The 16,284-nt window shown below is 38.4% G+C and overlaps 1 protein-coding gene across 4 annotated transcripts; it reads left to right on the top strand.

Annotated features, from left to right (window-relative positions):
• Positions 1–1,366: 1,366 nt before the first annotated feature.
• On the top strand, positions 1,367–13,894 carry LOC121381821 (probable prolyl 4-hydroxylase 8). Of its 4 annotated transcripts, none has more exons than XM_041511180.1 (7): positions 1,367–1,500; positions 4,262–4,373; positions 5,183–5,256; positions 8,125–8,265; positions 10,804–10,918; positions 11,898–11,973; positions 13,609–13,894. In XM_041511180.1, exons 2-7 carry the CDS (start codon positions 4,287–4,289, stop codon positions 13,722–13,724), a joined length of 609 nt encoding a protein of 202 aa, XP_041367114.1. In that variant the 5' UTR covers positions 1,367–1,500; positions 4,262–4,286; the 3' UTR covers positions 13,725–13,894. The 4 variants fall into 4 exon arrangements, with proteins under 4 accessions (XP_041367114.1, XP_041367113.1, XP_041367115.1 ...); XM_041511179.1 differs by having other exon boundaries at positions 1,371–1,511; XM_041511181.1 differs by lacking the exon at positions 1,367–1,500 and adding an exon at positions 1,674–1,758.
• Positions 13,895–16,284: the final 2,390 nt, after the last annotated feature.

Raw genomic sequence — 16,284 nt, 5'->3', positions numbered from 1 at the left:
TGCTCTAGCATTTCGCGACTGCATTTTAAACGTGCATTGTCTGGAATATTTTTATTATTTAAGCATTTAGAACAGAAAATCCCATTACGTTTAGTGCATATAAGACGCCGCACTCCGAATTGGTTTCACTACACTGGCTTTTCTAAGTTGAAAATAAACCCAGTATTTTGAAAGTGGGACACTTTTGCCGGGCTCCCTCTGGGCTAAAAATAGTATGGTTCGGCTATTGTTGTATTACAAAAAACGAGCGGATTCTAGCAGCCAATTCCTAGCAGCCAATTACGCTAGCAGCCAGTTTCAGCAGACACTCGTGGCGACGTTCTAAACACAGGACTCGTACGCCTTTCGATTGTTACCTGTATTTCACACACATTTAAACACACTGATATACTAATTTTTATTATTCACTACAACTTAAGAATTTTAGAGTTTTAAAGAGTATCTTTATATAATAACAACACAAAAACAGAATAACAACCAAGACTCATTTTCAGTCTTATTGTTACTAATATCCGTATAAATACAACTTAACCGTTTTATTAAGCACTTTTATAATATCTGAAGTATCACTTTAAAAATCCGTCTGTACTACGGTAATATAAGATGTTGTTATCCAGATTTGGGCATTTTCGTTGAATTTGGGCAAAAATCCCCCCCACCCCCATCACACGCACGAACGCACGCACGCACGCACACACGCACGCACACACACACACACACACACACACACACACACAAATGGGAGCCCGCACGCCTATGTCTATATGACAGTCTTTGATGTACTAGCAATGGGGCACTGGTTGGCTCCTGGAAAAACAACTCTCGAGTGCATTAATGGCGATCGATCCTATGACCTATCGCACCTCAAACGAGGTGCACTACGTCAGTGGACTATAACCGTGAATTACTTGATCGGGGTGACCGGCCTCGGTGGCGTCGTGGTTAGGCCATCAGTCAACAGGCTGGTAGGTACTGGGTTCGGATCCCAGTCGAGACATGGGATTTTTAATCCAGATACCGACTCCAAACCCTGAGTGAGTGCTCCGCAAGGCTCAATGGGTAGGTGTAAACCACTTGCACCGACCAGTGATCCATAACTGGTTCAACAAAGGCCATGGTTTGTGCTATCCTGCCTGTGGGAAGCGCAAATAAAAGATCCATTGCTGCTAATCGGAAAGCGTAGCATATAAAATGGCGACAGCGGGTTTCCTCTCAAAATCTGTGTGGTCCTTAACCATATGTCTGACGCCATATAACCGTAAATAAAATGTGTTGAGTGCGTCGTTAAATAAAACATTTCTTTTTCATCGAGGTGCGTACTATTATCCGGCTTCCGTATTTTTAGTCACCGATCAGACGGCAGGAATCTCGTATCCGCGAAGAAATCCGAAGTAGATAAAAATAGATCTTTACATTTATAATAACAACATCGACAACATAAAAAGACACCCACGATCACCGAGCTGGGTAGATGGGTCGGGCTGGTGTGTGAGGTACAAGGTAAGCTAAAGGTGTGTATATTTTTGAATGTTCAATAGCTGCCCATGTACGCGACGCTTTATAATTAGGTTTAGCAGTACATCGGTAAAAGCCTGCCTTGACAACCCACTGCAGTTGTTTACTATGACCGATTTGTGGCTCAGTCTGATGGGGCTTTTTCTAAATGATGTAGATCGACATTAAACTTTGTGGCCCCTCCCTCCCCTCGTCTCCCGGTTCCTACGGGCCTGAGATACTGTTTCTGCATCGGAATTTGGGGTCAGACAACTATTTCGTTTACTATTAAATGTATTAAACAATAACAGGGGCGGAGGTGGAGGGCAGGGGAAATACCCACATTACGAAACCCGGAAGTAATTTACGTGGAGCCAGGAACAAAGTTTGACATTACTGATGCCCTATTAAAACGGTGAAATTTAAGTAGTACTTAGGCCTACTTTATCCTTTTAATGAAAGATCCGTCCAGTTAGACAACGATTATTGCAGTCGTTCAGTGACGGTGTAATGATCAAAAGTGTTGCAAAAAAACTGGAGACAACTATACTTACTAGTATACATTATCTTTCTCTCTCTCTCTTCTCTCTCTCTCTCTCTCTCTCTCTCTCTCTCTCTCTCTCTCTCTCTCTCTCTCTCTCTCTCTCAGACACACACACTTTCTCTCAGTCGCCTTCTATATCTCACTTTGGCCCTCCCACTCCTCTCTCTCTCTCTCTCTCTCTCTCTCTCTCTCTCTCTCTCTCTCTCTCTCTCTCTCTCTCTCTCTCTCTCTCTGTGTGTGTGTGTGCGTGCGTGCGTGTGTGTGTGTGTGTATATATGTGTGTGTGTGTGTGTGTGTGTGTGTCACAGTAAGATTGTGAAACCAGGGATTTCGTGAAAACCCTGAACATTTCAGTAATTTCGTGAAACCCCATGTTGGTGAAGGGTTTCATGTAATCACTGAACTAGTCAGGGATTTCACGAAGTCCCTAAACTGAGTTGCTAGGAATTTCATTAATTTACTAGTGAGTCGCTGTAAGAGAGCTAATACTGTATTGAGACGGTGAATAATGAAGTTGAGATAAGTAGACGATATTGTGGACGGCACAGCAGACAGAGTTGGGGGAAATTGACAGAAACGTTCGAAACAGATTGAAATTGTGGGATAAGTTTATTTATTTTTTATTTAAAGTTATTTTCGTGCTTATATCCAATTAAGGTTCAAGCACGCTGTCCTGGACACACATCTGAGCTATCTAGGCTGTATGTCCAGGACAGTGGGTTAGTTAGAAGGAAGAGGGTGTAGTGGCCTTACACCTACCCATTGAGCCCTTAAGAACTCGCTCTGGGTTGGAGCCGGTACCGGGCTGCGAACTCTGTACCTACCAGACGCCACCGAGGCCGGTATTTTTTTTAATTTTAAGATCATGAGAATGGTAGGCAGAGGGTAATAGATTAGAAAGATGAATGAAAGTGTGAGTCAGCTTTGACTGGATTTGAACCACTGTTGTCCGCTTGATTGTGCAGCAGCTTATCCACTAGACCAATGCGCTTTAAGGCAAAACTAAAATGTAACTCTAAATGCCATCACAGCCTCAACTGTTGCAACAAATAGACATCATGATTGTACTGAGTGTCTTTACATTTGCATACATACATACACACACACGCCAGTGCACCGCGACTGGTATATCAAAGGCAGTGGTATGTGTTACCCTGTATGTGGGATGGTGCATATAAAAGATCCCTTGCTGCTAATCGAAAAGGGTAGCCCATGAAGTGGCGACTGGGTTTCCTCCCTCAATATCTGTGTGGTCCTTAACCGACGCCATATAACCGAAAATAAAATGTGTTGAGTGCGTCATTAAATAAAACATTTCCTTTCTTCCTAATTCAACTTTCTAACTGATGTTACGGTTGAACTACCCGATGGGTCGGGAACTTTCTCGAACATCGACGGGGTTCGAGCCAAAGGGATTTAACTGTGTGCGTGTATGTGTGTGTACATGTATGTATGTATATATATATATAAACTCAAGTTTATGTGTGACCTGAAGATCTACATCACTGGCTGGTAGTGACTGTGACGTCAGACGCTGTTCCCAATGTAAACATTCTTTACAGGAAGCTACTTGCGTTTTTGTTTCAAAATGTTTAATTAAAAACGCTAGCTAGTTCCGAATGGGAGCGATTAATGGAGAATTGAAAAATAAGAGGTAATTTGATGTTACAGGAAGAGTAAATGCTATATTTATTTATGCAGTTCAACAATAATTATTATTGCTGTAAATGGATATTTAAAAAATAAGAAAACGATCTACCTGAAAATTGAGCAAACATTCGTCATGCGCACAACTCATTTCCTAGTGACACGATAACACTTCTTAGCGACATGGTAACACTTCGAATTATCAGGTAGGGGTTATCAGGTCAATAGGAAGCATAATTGCATGATAAAATCTGTGTTCGGTACTACGTGCAGTCATTTACCTAATTTCATCGCTGCATCCCAATATTAATAATACATATTCGTTATATTCATCTATATGTGTCTTCCTGTCTGCCTGCCTGCCTGTTTGCCTGCCTGCCTGTTTGTCGGCCTCTCTCTCTCTCCCTCCCCCCCTCTCTCTCTCCTCTCCCTCTCCTCTCTCTCTCTCTCTCTCTCTCTCTATTGCGCGTAAATGTATAACAAGACAATTCTAATAAATTTAATAATATACATATGTATATAATTATTAAAATACAGTAATATTTTTATTTCAGTGTTTTTATTTATTATTTTTAGTGTCATAGACATCGCCGAATCTAACATGACGTCATCTGTGGCTATTGAGAAACATGATATGAACATACCTAATAAGCTAGCGTTTATATTGCACAACGTCTTCACAAAAGAGGTAAGTAAATTAAAATTGCAATGGCGGACGTACACTTGATGATTTCAGTGTTTGCGATAACGTGCTTTCAACTACAACTTTCGGTTTATTTTTGGTCGATGTATTGGATGGACCATTACCACTTCCATAAATTATATTGCACTAATCAAGCTTTTAGTATAACATTTGTCAACTTTGTTGATTTGTGGAATAGGTCAAGACGTTCCCTGTCTGATTTTGTCTCACTAGTTCCAATTGTATCTTAAACCCATTGTGACCTTTTAACTTAATGCTGTCTTACTGATTTTTTTCTCGTCTTAACAAGTACCTCTCAAGTGATATATCAAAGGCCGTGGTATATGCTATCCTGTCTGTAGGAAAATGTACATGAAAGACCATGAATCGGGTTTCCTCTATACGACGAAATGTTTGACATCCAATAGCCGGTCAATGTTCAGCGCTGAAATTAAGATCCATAATGCTATTTCACTGTATTCCTTTGTCTCATTATCATCCAGTACTCGGGTCCGGGTTTTAGTTTGACCATCGGGTACTGGAGTCCAATATTTTGGACTCGTGGAGGCCCTAATAAACAGGGCGGTGTACTTGGTTAGGGTACAAGATAATTTCTACAGCGGGTTTCACAATACTGCTGTGTATTTGAAACTTTTGAGTGTCATCAGTTTTATTAATTCAGTTAATAAAGTCTACCGTCGTGTCATTGGAGAATTCGTCACGTACATTCTTGTAACTATTTTATAATTATTAATTGTGTTCTTATTGTACTTAATTAATTTGTACTTAGTAATTGTTAATATTTTATTAACCAGGAATGTGAAGCGTTCATAAAGAAGACGGAAGAAATGGGATATGAACAAGCACTTTTAAACGTTGGCGGTGGCAGGTAAGTGTATTTTATGATGATTGTGATGATGATCATAATGGTTATTTGTATCATCATCACCATCAACATCATCATCATCACCACCATCACTATCAATTTGCCAAAATATATTTTGGAACGATAGATCACAGGAAGATCGAAACTAAATGATTTATATAGGTATTTCGAAATGTATTATTGGTACTGTTCGTACATTCACAAATTGTTCGGGACGAGACGTAGCTCAGTGGTAAAGCGCTCGCTTAATGCGATGTCGATTTGGTATCGATCCTCATCAGTGGGCCCCTTGGGCTATTTTTCGCTTCAGCCAGTGCACCACGACTGGTAAATCAAAGGCTGTGGTATGTGTTATCCTGTGTATGGGATGGTGCATATAAAAGATCCCTTACTGCTAATCGGAAAGAGTAGCCCATTGCGTGGCGGAAGCAGGTTTCCCCTCTCCATATCTGTGCGGTCCTTAACAATATGTCCGACGCCATATAACCGTAAATAAAATATGTTGAGTGCGTCGTTAAATAAAACATTTCCTTCCTACAGAAATTGTTTTCCAATCGGAGATTTACGTTTACTTGCAAAACTAGCTATGGCTTTTTGTAAAATTAAAGGAGGGGACAATTAAGGCATTTGGCCTGGTATGCATATTCAACGATATATAATGCACATTATTGCTTAATATCAACAAGTATAATCGTATAGTTAATTAATAAACGGTTAAATGGCTATTATATATAAGGGGCGCAGCTATGTTGTACCATCCCATTGAATACGCCCTCTGGCGAGCTGGTGGTTACGTAATACCTAACGTGTCACGTCAGGAATTAGTCTTTGAACTCAAGAAACAAAACATACCTGATTATTGCGAATGCATCGCAATGTTCTGTAATAATATCCATCCCAGTAAGCCAGCAACAATTATATAATATATTTCAATACAAAATAAACCACCATTGTCAAAGTGTTGAAATAACTGCATTATGTTTTGTACATAAATTAATCAATGTACTGAAATAATAATCGGAGTGTTTTCTTGGTTAATAGACTACTTTCACATTCCTATTGCGCATGCGTGCGAAGAGTAACGTCCATTGACAAAATAGTCTCTATCACGGCTAATAACAAATTGGGGGACGTGACAGACATGTTTTATGGCGACTTGAGTAGCTTCGCAGGAGATGTTAAACTGTGGCAACTAACATGTACATATTTCGAATTAGATGCTATAATGGCCGAGAAAAACGGTCCGCTTAAATTTACAGCGGAATGGTTCAAATTAAAAAGCAGTGCAACAACTTGGACAAAGTCTCTGCGACTTGTATCCGAGGGTTTTCATAACGCCAGATTAAAAGACTATCTCGTAAAAAGTATAAACAAAACATTTGACAAATTCCATAGGTTATGGCATCGACAGGTTATGACATTGATCGATATATATATTTGAGAGAGAGAGAGAGAGAGAGAGAGAGAGAGAGAGAGAGAGAGAGAGAGAGAGAGAGAGAGAGAGAGAGAGAGAGAGAGAGAGAGAGAGAGAGAGAGAGAGAGAGAGAGAGTGAGTGAGTGAGTGAGTGAGTGTGTGTGTGTGTGTGTGTGTGTGTGTGTGTGTGTGTGTGTGTGTGTGTGTGTGTGTGTGTGTGTGTGTGTGTGTGTGTGTGTGTGTGTATACATGTATACACACACACACACACTCTCTCCTACAAAATGTGCCGAACAAACCCTCGTACTTGCAGTAACATTAAAATCGTTTTCTAAGTGAAACGATTACCCACAAACGTTTCCGATATCCATTGGCTGGATATCGATAGAAGGATAACGAATTTCCCGGACATATGCGATTGGAACAGTTAATAATTGAACAATGGCCGTGGCCTCCCATTGCTTTTGCCCCCCAATTTGCAGATAGGTCTATTTTGGCGAGATCTCGCGGTTTGCGTCCTCGAGTGACTCCGCAACGGGCACATGCGCAGTGGAATGAGAAAGAAGTCTATTGGTCTTTTCTTTCCGTGGCCTGTACTTGTAGTTCCTGATTGGCATGTGTATATTTAGACGGTCCCCAGACACTGTGTCTAGACACCCTAAAAAGACGTGCCTCTTTTATTAAGATCACAGGGTATTGTGTGATAACCGCACGGATATCCCTCATATCGTAATGGACTTACCAGCCTTCCTGCTTTATTACTGTAAGTAATTCTGTAAAACCCTTGATTAAGTAGACTTTCCCATCTAAAATCACAAAACTGACCAATTACGTCGTCCCAAAGAAAAGAAAAGTATCACTTGGGTATCGTGAGTGGTCGTTTTTGCTGGAACGTACCCTACCAATAGGCCTAATAATATGCACTTTTTCTTTGGTTTAAAAAAAAAGAAAAATACATTATATTCATGCAAATTGAAATATATTTAGTTAAATAATTTATTATACTATCAAGTCATTTATGTTGTTTATGATGTTTTACAAGTCAGGTTGATGAAAGCGAAGCACCTTGTTGTAAATTAGAGCGTTTGTTTACACTGTGATGGACGGGGCTGACGTCACTTCGCCCCAAGCTATACCAACGGTCGTCACAAAAACGAAACAAAATGGCTGCCCCCAGTTAGCAGGAATAATCATTGTTTTTTATTAACTCTAAAATTACGCGTTTTTCATTTGTTAAAGTGTCAGTATGTGTTGGTGGTCCGGGTATGCATCTTTCCAACACATAAGGCTCTTGTTTGAGTTGACCCTACCTTTAAGGTGCTCGGCCAACAAATTATGTCTCAGTTAAATCCATTGTCTGATTTTATTTTGTAAGTCACGAGTTTTCTTTTATTTAAGCACATTTACCAAATTGCTAAACTGCTAAGTACATATTGTATTTACAAAACATTTTCCAGGCAAACGCTGAGGACTGATATCCGAAATAGCAGCCGCTGTATATGGGACAGCCAGGAACAAGTAGATATAATTTGGAAGAAGATTCAACCTTTTGTTCCACCAGTGTTTAAAGGCCACACAGTATGTGGTCTCAATGAAAGGTATAATATAAATAGTCAGTTCTTAGGGGCGGGATATAGCTCAGTCGGTTGAGTGCTCGCTTGAGGTGCTTGCGTCACAGGATCGAACCACCTCGGTGGATCCATTCAACTTATTGGTTTTTTCTCCTTCCAACCAGTGCACCACAACTGGTCAAAGGCCGTGGTATGTGTTTTCCTGTCTGTGGGAAAGTGCATATAAAAGATCCCTTGCTGCATTAGAAAACATGTAGCGGGTTTCCTCTGATAACTGTGAGTCAGAATTACCAAATGTTTGACATCCAATAGCCGATGATTAATAAATCAATGTGCTCTAGTGGTGTCATTAAACAAAACAAACAAACAAACTTGTACCACCAGTGTTCAAAGTCCACGCAGTATGTGGTCTCAATCAAAGGTATAATATAAATAGTCAGTTCTTAGCATGACTTTGGTCCACCAGTTTTTAAAGGCCACTCAGTATGTGGTCGTAATAAAAGTTAAAGTTTAAAGTTTGTTTCGTTTAACGACACCACTAGAGCATATTGATTTATTAATAATCGGCTATTGGATGTCAAACTTTGATAATTCTAACGTATAGAGAGGAAACCCGCAATTATGTTTCATTAATAGCAAGGGATCTTTTATATGCACCATTCCATAGACACGGGAAAGGGGGAGCGGCCAGTTATATATTGATTTCCCCCTCCCCGATTTCGATGCCTATGTTTTAAATTATAAATTTTAGCAGATCCAACAAATATTTCTGATCTTCTTGATATTTGTAATTACTCAAATTATATATTATACAAAATAAAATGATACGTACTGTGGAAGCAAGGATCAGGTATTTTAATCAAGCATAATTATTATATATTATGCCAAATAAAATGATATGTACAATGGAAGCAAGGATCGGGTATTTTAATAGAGCATAATTATTATATATTATGCAAAATAAAATAGTATGTACCGTAGAAGTAATGATTAGGGATTTTAATAGAGCATAATTATTATATATTATGCAAAATAAAATGGTATGTATGTTGGAAGCAAGGATCAGCGATTTTAATAGAGCGTATTAATTATATACTATACCAAATAAAATGGAATGTATAGTGGAAGCAAAGAACTGGTATTTTAATCAAGCATATTAATGATATATTATGCAGAATAAAATGGTACGTACCGTGGAAGCAAGGATCAGGTATTTTAATAGAGCGTATTAATGATATATTATACCAAATAAATGGTGCGTACAATGGAAGCAAGGATCAGGTATTTTAATAGAGCGTATTAATGATATATTATACCAAATAAATGGTGCGTACAATGGAAGCAAGGATCAGGTATTTTAATAGAGCGTATTAATGATATATTATACCAAATAAATGGTGCGTACAATGGAAGCAAGGATCAGGTATTTTAATAGAGCGTATTAATGATATATTATACCAAATAAATGGTGCGTACAATGGAAGCAAGGATCAGGTATTTTAATAGAGCGTATTAATGATATATTATACCAAATAAATGGTGCGTACAATGGAAGCAAGGATCAGGTATTTTAATCAAGCATAATTATTATATATTATGCTAAATAAAATAGTATGTATCGTGGAAGCAAGGATTAGGGATTTTAATAGAGCGTATTAATTATATATTATGCCAAATAAAATGGAATGTATAGTGGAAGCAAGGATCAGGGCACCGTTCCACGAAACGATCTTAGTACTACTATCGCCGTAAATACCTACCATCGCGACCTTAATTTTTGTCTACGATCGCTAGCCCGTTCCACGACACGGCGTAGCTTACTATCGTCGTAAATTACTGTCAAAATTTACAATAGGTACGCGGCAGTTTTAAGCCACTAACGTAGATGTCAAATGGCAGTTAAGTGATGATTTGGTTATTTTCTAAGAAGGGTACTAACTTTTTGTATAAAAATGGATCTAATATATAGCAAATACCTTTTATAAAACTCGGCATTTGATGAAAAAACATTCTAGGCCATACGACTTTCACACGAAAATACGGGAGAAAACTCTTATGTCTTATGCATTCGGCAATTATCGCTTAGCAAATAAACCGACGAAGTTACTTCATGGATGTCCGATACCAATAAATACATCTAAAATGTTCCGAAAAGTCGGTAACCAAATCGTTATTTAACTAATTCGTACTTCTTCGTAAAGAATATTTTAATCATTAAAGGGGCACTTACGACTACCGTAAGGTTGCTTTGTGGAACGGCCGTAAAGTTTATGGTGTCAGTTGTAAAATTCACCGTAAGTCACTACAATTAACCTTAGTTACAATTCTTTCGTGGAACGGGGCCCAGGGATTTTAATAGAGAATAAATACTGTATAGTATGCAAAATAAAATGGTATGTATCGTAGAAGCAAGGATCAGGGATTTTAATAGAGCATAATAATTACATATTATGTAAAGTAAAATGGTATGTACCGTGGAAGTCAGGGATTAATAGAGCTTAATATACCCGTATTTCAATATACACAAAAGAGTTTCTGTGTATTCCATGTGCTATTGTTTTCCAGACTGCGGTTCCTGCGATATGACCCAGGAGACTATTTCAAACCCCACTATGACGGAGCGTACGTGAGAGAGAACGGAGAGGGAAGTTTGATCACCTTAATGTGGTATCTCAATGAGGTAATGTGTTTTCTTTGCTTCTTTTATTGTTTCTTTATTTCTTTCTCTCTTTCAAAAATATTTATTTTTGTTCATATTTAAATTGCAAAAATGTATTACTGTCGTGACATGTATGTATTGTGGAGAAGACCTAGTACGTTGTATAACTTGTGCCTGATACATTTGTTCTTTTTCAAAAGCAATGAAATATGTTTCAATCAATTTGCAAGTCGTTTTGCATTGCACTGCTAGATGGGTTCATTGATGCGCGGTCGGTCTAGGATCGATCCCCGTCGGTGGGCCCTTTGGGCTATTTCTCGTTCCAGCCAGTGCACCACGAATGGTTTATCAAAGGCCATGGTATGTGCTATCTTGTCTGTAGGATGGTACATATAAAACATCTTCCGTCACCTGGGTGGGACGTAGCACAGTGGTAAAGCGGTCGGTTCATGCACGGTCTGTCTAGGATCGATCTCCGTCGGTGGGCCCATTGGGCTGTTTCTCATTCCAGCCAGTGCACCACGACTGGTCAAAGGCCGTGATCTGTCTGTGGGAAGGTGGATATAAAAGATCCCTTGCTGCATTAGGAAAAATGTAGCGGGCTTCCTCTGATGACTACGTGTCAGAATTACTAAATGTTTGACATCCAATAGCCGATGATTAATTAAATAAATGTGCTCTAGTGGTGTCGTCAAACAAAACAAACTTGAACTGTGCACTGCGAGATTGCACATTGCGAGAGTTTAAGTGAATTAGGCCCGAGATCTGGTACCAATATATCAAAATACCAACAACATACCACAGAAAGGATTTCACTCGACTTCAGTTTTACCAAGTCAATTTATATCAAATCCATCGAACTATAAAATGATCACTTATCATTAAATTAAATTAAAGGAAAGGAATGTTTGTTTAACGACACCTCAACAAATGTGTAACTACGGCCATCGTGTTATAATGAATGCCGTGCCAGTTTGTATTCATAATTATGCTATTTCAGGGCTTCAAAGGCGGTAACACCACATTCTTCTATCACGGGGCGGATCCGAAGGGTGTTCCTTGTGTTCCAAAGACAGGTAATTTTCATTATCATGCATATTGTATGAATTTATCATTTGATTTGGGAACTTAGAATAACACAACAGGCCAATAAGAAGTAGTTTTGCGGAGTACATCAGAAAAATGTTTTGTCTGTGGATGGCCTTAACGCACGATTCTAGATTGATTTGGTCTGTAGAGCTTTTTGATGTGGACACTTTGACTGAACACCATTATTAAAAGTAAAAATTCACACGTGACATTTCATTAGCTAATAGTGCCCGTCTGTACTATGTGTGGCGGGTCAGGCTTCGTTTTCATTTCATTACAACTTATTTCCGTGCTTATATAGAATCAAGGTTCAAGCACGTTGACCTGGGCACACTTATCAGCTATCTGGGACAGTGGGTTAGTGGTTAGTGAGAGAGAAGAGGGTGCAATGGTCTTACACCTATCCATTGAGTCGTTAAAACTCGCTCTGGGTGGGAGCCGGCACCAGGCTGTGAACCCTGTACCTACCAGCCTTATGTCCGACGGATTAAGCACAACATCACCGAGGCAGGTCCAGGCTTCATTAAATGGAATTAAGTTAACTTATTGTATTTTAGATGATGAACTGTATATAAAAACCTGTCGGGGTTTGGGTTTGTTTTCATACAAATGTAAAGAAAACAGGGATTGAATAGGAATTAAATGTAATGTGCAAAAAAACAAAATAGGGTCTAAACAACTGAACAAGACTTTAATATAAATAACACTTCATGTTACTGTACAACCATCAACTATTGTCTCTTTCATCAAATGTTTCACGAATAGACGTTTTTTTTAAACCACCAAATGTTTCACGTATTGACGTTATTTTATAACCATCAAATGTTTCATGAGTAGACGTTATTTTATAACTTTCAGTTGTTTCCCAAGTAGACATTATTTTATAACTATTAAATATTTCACGTATAGACGTTATTTTATAACCATCAATTGTTTCACGTATATACGTTATTTATAACCATCAAATGTTTCACGAATAGACGTTATTTTATAACCATCAATTGTTTCACGTATAGACGTTATTTTATAACCATCAAATGCTTCACGTATAGACGTTATTTTATAACCATCAAATGCTTCACATATAGACGTTATTTTATAACCATCAAATGTTTCACGTATAGACGTTATTTTATAACCATCAAATGCTTCACTTATAGACGTTATTTTATAACCATCAAATGTTTCACGAGTAGACGTTATTTTATAACCATCGAACATAGTCGCTTCAGCATTCACAGTAGTGAAAGGAAAGGACTAATTGCTGTTTATTCAGTAGAAGTAGCCTGTATTGTGGCAGTAATGCTAGTCTTAGACTACCAACTACCACGACAAAGTTGGCCAACATTCTGCTCCCACGACTTCTACGATTGTCCAGTTGCTAGTCTGAGCGCTCTTACAATTCGATTCTCGTCGTATAACCCATTAGTTGTTAATCTGAGCGCATCCGTCTAAGTCGGGATTTGGGGAAATTACGACGCAACCGTAACATTAGTACCTCTTTTTGTCTTTGGACCTTATGTTAAACACCAAACAGACGTAGTTAAAATTTGTGATTAAGTATCGTTAAACAAATATTTCTTTTGTTTCCATGTTCTATTCGCCATATTATCTTGTTTCAGGTTCCGTGCTGATCTTTCAACACGACATTTTACACGAAGGTTCCATGTTGTCAAAAGGCAGGAAGTACTCCGTTCGAACGGACATCATGTACTCTAAGGATACTGTCGCGTCCTGAGTTACAAAGAAGTTAACAGCCTGGAACCGTCGGGAAGGCGGCAGGGGTGGGGTAGTGCCAGGAATAGTGCGCCTGTGATATCGTATTGTAATATCATTTGTGCATTACTGAGAACAGTTTTTACCAAATTGTAAATATTTTATATCAGATATAAAGAGTGTATGTATGTATGTATGTGTATATGTATGTAGTTCCTTTCTCTATATAGCTATATATATAGTTCCTCTCTATATACTAGTGTGTGTATATATATATATATATAGATAGATAGATAGATAGATAGATAGATAGATAGATATAGATATAATTTAAAGTTTATTTTGTTTAATGACACTACTAGAGGACATTGATTTATTAATCTGCCAACAATTTTCCGTTCTCGTAATCGTAGTCGTAACCTATAGGCACAACGTTGTGTTTCGAAGCACACGCGATCGCGATCGGAAAATAAGTAAAACGTAGATGACACAAGAACGCATAAAAAAGCATGATGATAAAACTGTGATAAAGAAAATGCTCAAAAACAATGATCACCTTTCATTTGGACTAACGAGCTGGGTTCTTAGTGAATAACCTGTCATCATAATAGTGTGCCTCGTGTGCACGATTGAAGGGTTGTCACGGGGATTCTATAATTCCCGTAACTGAATAAAACACGATTATCAAAATATCTCTCCTAACTGTATATCTATTAGATCTTTCTGTAACAGGCGGTTAAACCCTAGTATGGCTCGTCTAGGTATGATCAGAGATACGATTTTATATAAAGTATATATTATTATAGCACGTTAGTTCTCTAGAAACACAACAAAAACACAATACACTTTGGAATCTGTATTAATCTACGCTGACAAATGTACAGCCGTAGTAGTTAATTAATAACAGCAATAATAACAACCCAGAACTGATCACTTAATTAGTTAATCTCTAGGTGTCTAGTTACACAATATGCGAATCACTTCACCGTTACACCACACCCACACGTGTGATAATTGAGAAACGCTTCCAGGAGAAGTTAATTAATAAAGGAATTACAACACCATTCCTAACTGGTTAATTTTTAATTAACCCTTACTACTCGTTCAGTAACGTGTGATAATTGAGAAACGCTTCTTGGGGAACTTAATTAATAAAGGAATTACAGCTCTATTCCTAACGGGTTAATTTTTAATTAACCCTTAACTACTCTTTCAGTAATCTTGTAACACAGAATTAATACTGGTACCTATCACAATAAAGACAATAACCTACAGTTTACCTAGGTCGTCTAGGATGACTGGCTAAGCTTTATATTACCAAATACTCGTATAATGTTAGAACAAAAAGTCTACGATTTACTTCGTCAGATGACCGAAGACACTGTCTAAAGAATATTGGTATAATACAGTATTAAAATATTTAAAGTCACATCAATCACATCAAGGTTATACACAGAGCAGAAATGATATTTACCAAAGTCCAAACGGACTAACGTTCCCGGGAAGCTTCCTTTTCGTTTCTCTCGATATCTCTAAAAACTAGCTATTTATTATAAAAATCAGAATTCGCCTGGGGATACAAGGCGGTACCTCCCCCTATCATCTGATATTTCACCTCTACTAGAGTCGGTATATTTCTCTCTGATCGTCAGACGCCATCGTCGCCAAATCACGGTCGTCGAAACCGCACTCGCAGAGGTATTACGTAACTACTCGCCACATGGCCTCCACAGCTGGACTAAGTGCATATTGGAATGTCCGAATGCGCGAAGTATTACGTAACAAGTTGCCCACCTGGGCTACGGGCAATGAAACTGCACACGGCCCTCTAACACAATTAAAATCGCCACAGGCGAAAACAAATTAAGAGCATGTACCGTCACAAGGGTGTATACTACCAAATCAAATCCTATAGACGACAATGGTAAAATATGTGGCTAAAACTCCTACCTGCAGCGTATCAATCGACATAAACACCACGGATATAAATACTACCACCCCTCACCCGTAAAGTGAATCACAAACAATTGGGGGTGAAGCTGCTCATTTCAGAGATAACGGGTGGCGTCTATGACTACCCTACCACAAAATTTGAGTACTTTTTTTACAGGTACCCCAAACATATTTTAAGCACAAGGCTACTTAACACAGTGGTACTAGATGAAATAAAATTACATACATTTTTTGCCGAGATGAAGCTTTGTTTTTTTTACAACCAACACACATTTATCACTAATCACAAGACTTGTGGTGTTAACTTCTCTATCAAAAGATCGGTGCACCTCCAACTTTGATATATTTGATTTAGTACTGCCTGAAGTGGTTTAGTTTACACCCGAGATGCAGGATGGACAGGAATTGTAAATAGTGCTTACTTTGTGTTATTGGTGTAGTTTTAGAAATTAATTAACAAATTTATTGTTAGTTTTACCATTGTAATAGTGCTCACCAAATATTCCTCCTGGGAACTGTATATAGGTTTAAATGTTCCCGTTTTTTAATGTATGCATGCATGATAAGTATGGATTTACGTAGTTTCTGCTGTGCTCCGAAGACAACAGCGGAGGAATATACTACCAACC

Source organism: Gigantopelta aegis, chromosome 9, assembly GCF_016097555.1.
Source record: "Gigantopelta aegis isolate Gae_Host chromosome 9, Gae_host_genome, whole genome shotgun sequence".
NCBI classification, from domain to species: domain Eukaryota; kingdom Metazoa; phylum Mollusca; class Gastropoda; order Neomphalida; family Peltospiridae; genus Gigantopelta; species Gigantopelta aegis.
Note: the sequence above shows the minus strand (reverse complement) of the source record. Positions and strands in the feature narration are given on the sequence as shown.

Coding starts and splice junctions, on each gene's coding strand:
- LOC121381821 (XM_041511180.1), top strand. CDS start 4,287: ATGACGTCATCTGTGGCTATTGAGAAACATGATATGAACATACCTAAT. Junction 4,374..5,182: donor ACAACGTCTTCACAAAAGAG/GTAAGTAAATTA, acceptor TTTATTAACCAG/GAATGTGAAGCGTTCATAAA. Junction 11,974..13,608: donor TCCTTGTGTTCCAAAGACAG/GTAATTTTCATT, acceptor ATCTTGTTTCAG/GTTCCGTGCTGATCTTTCAA.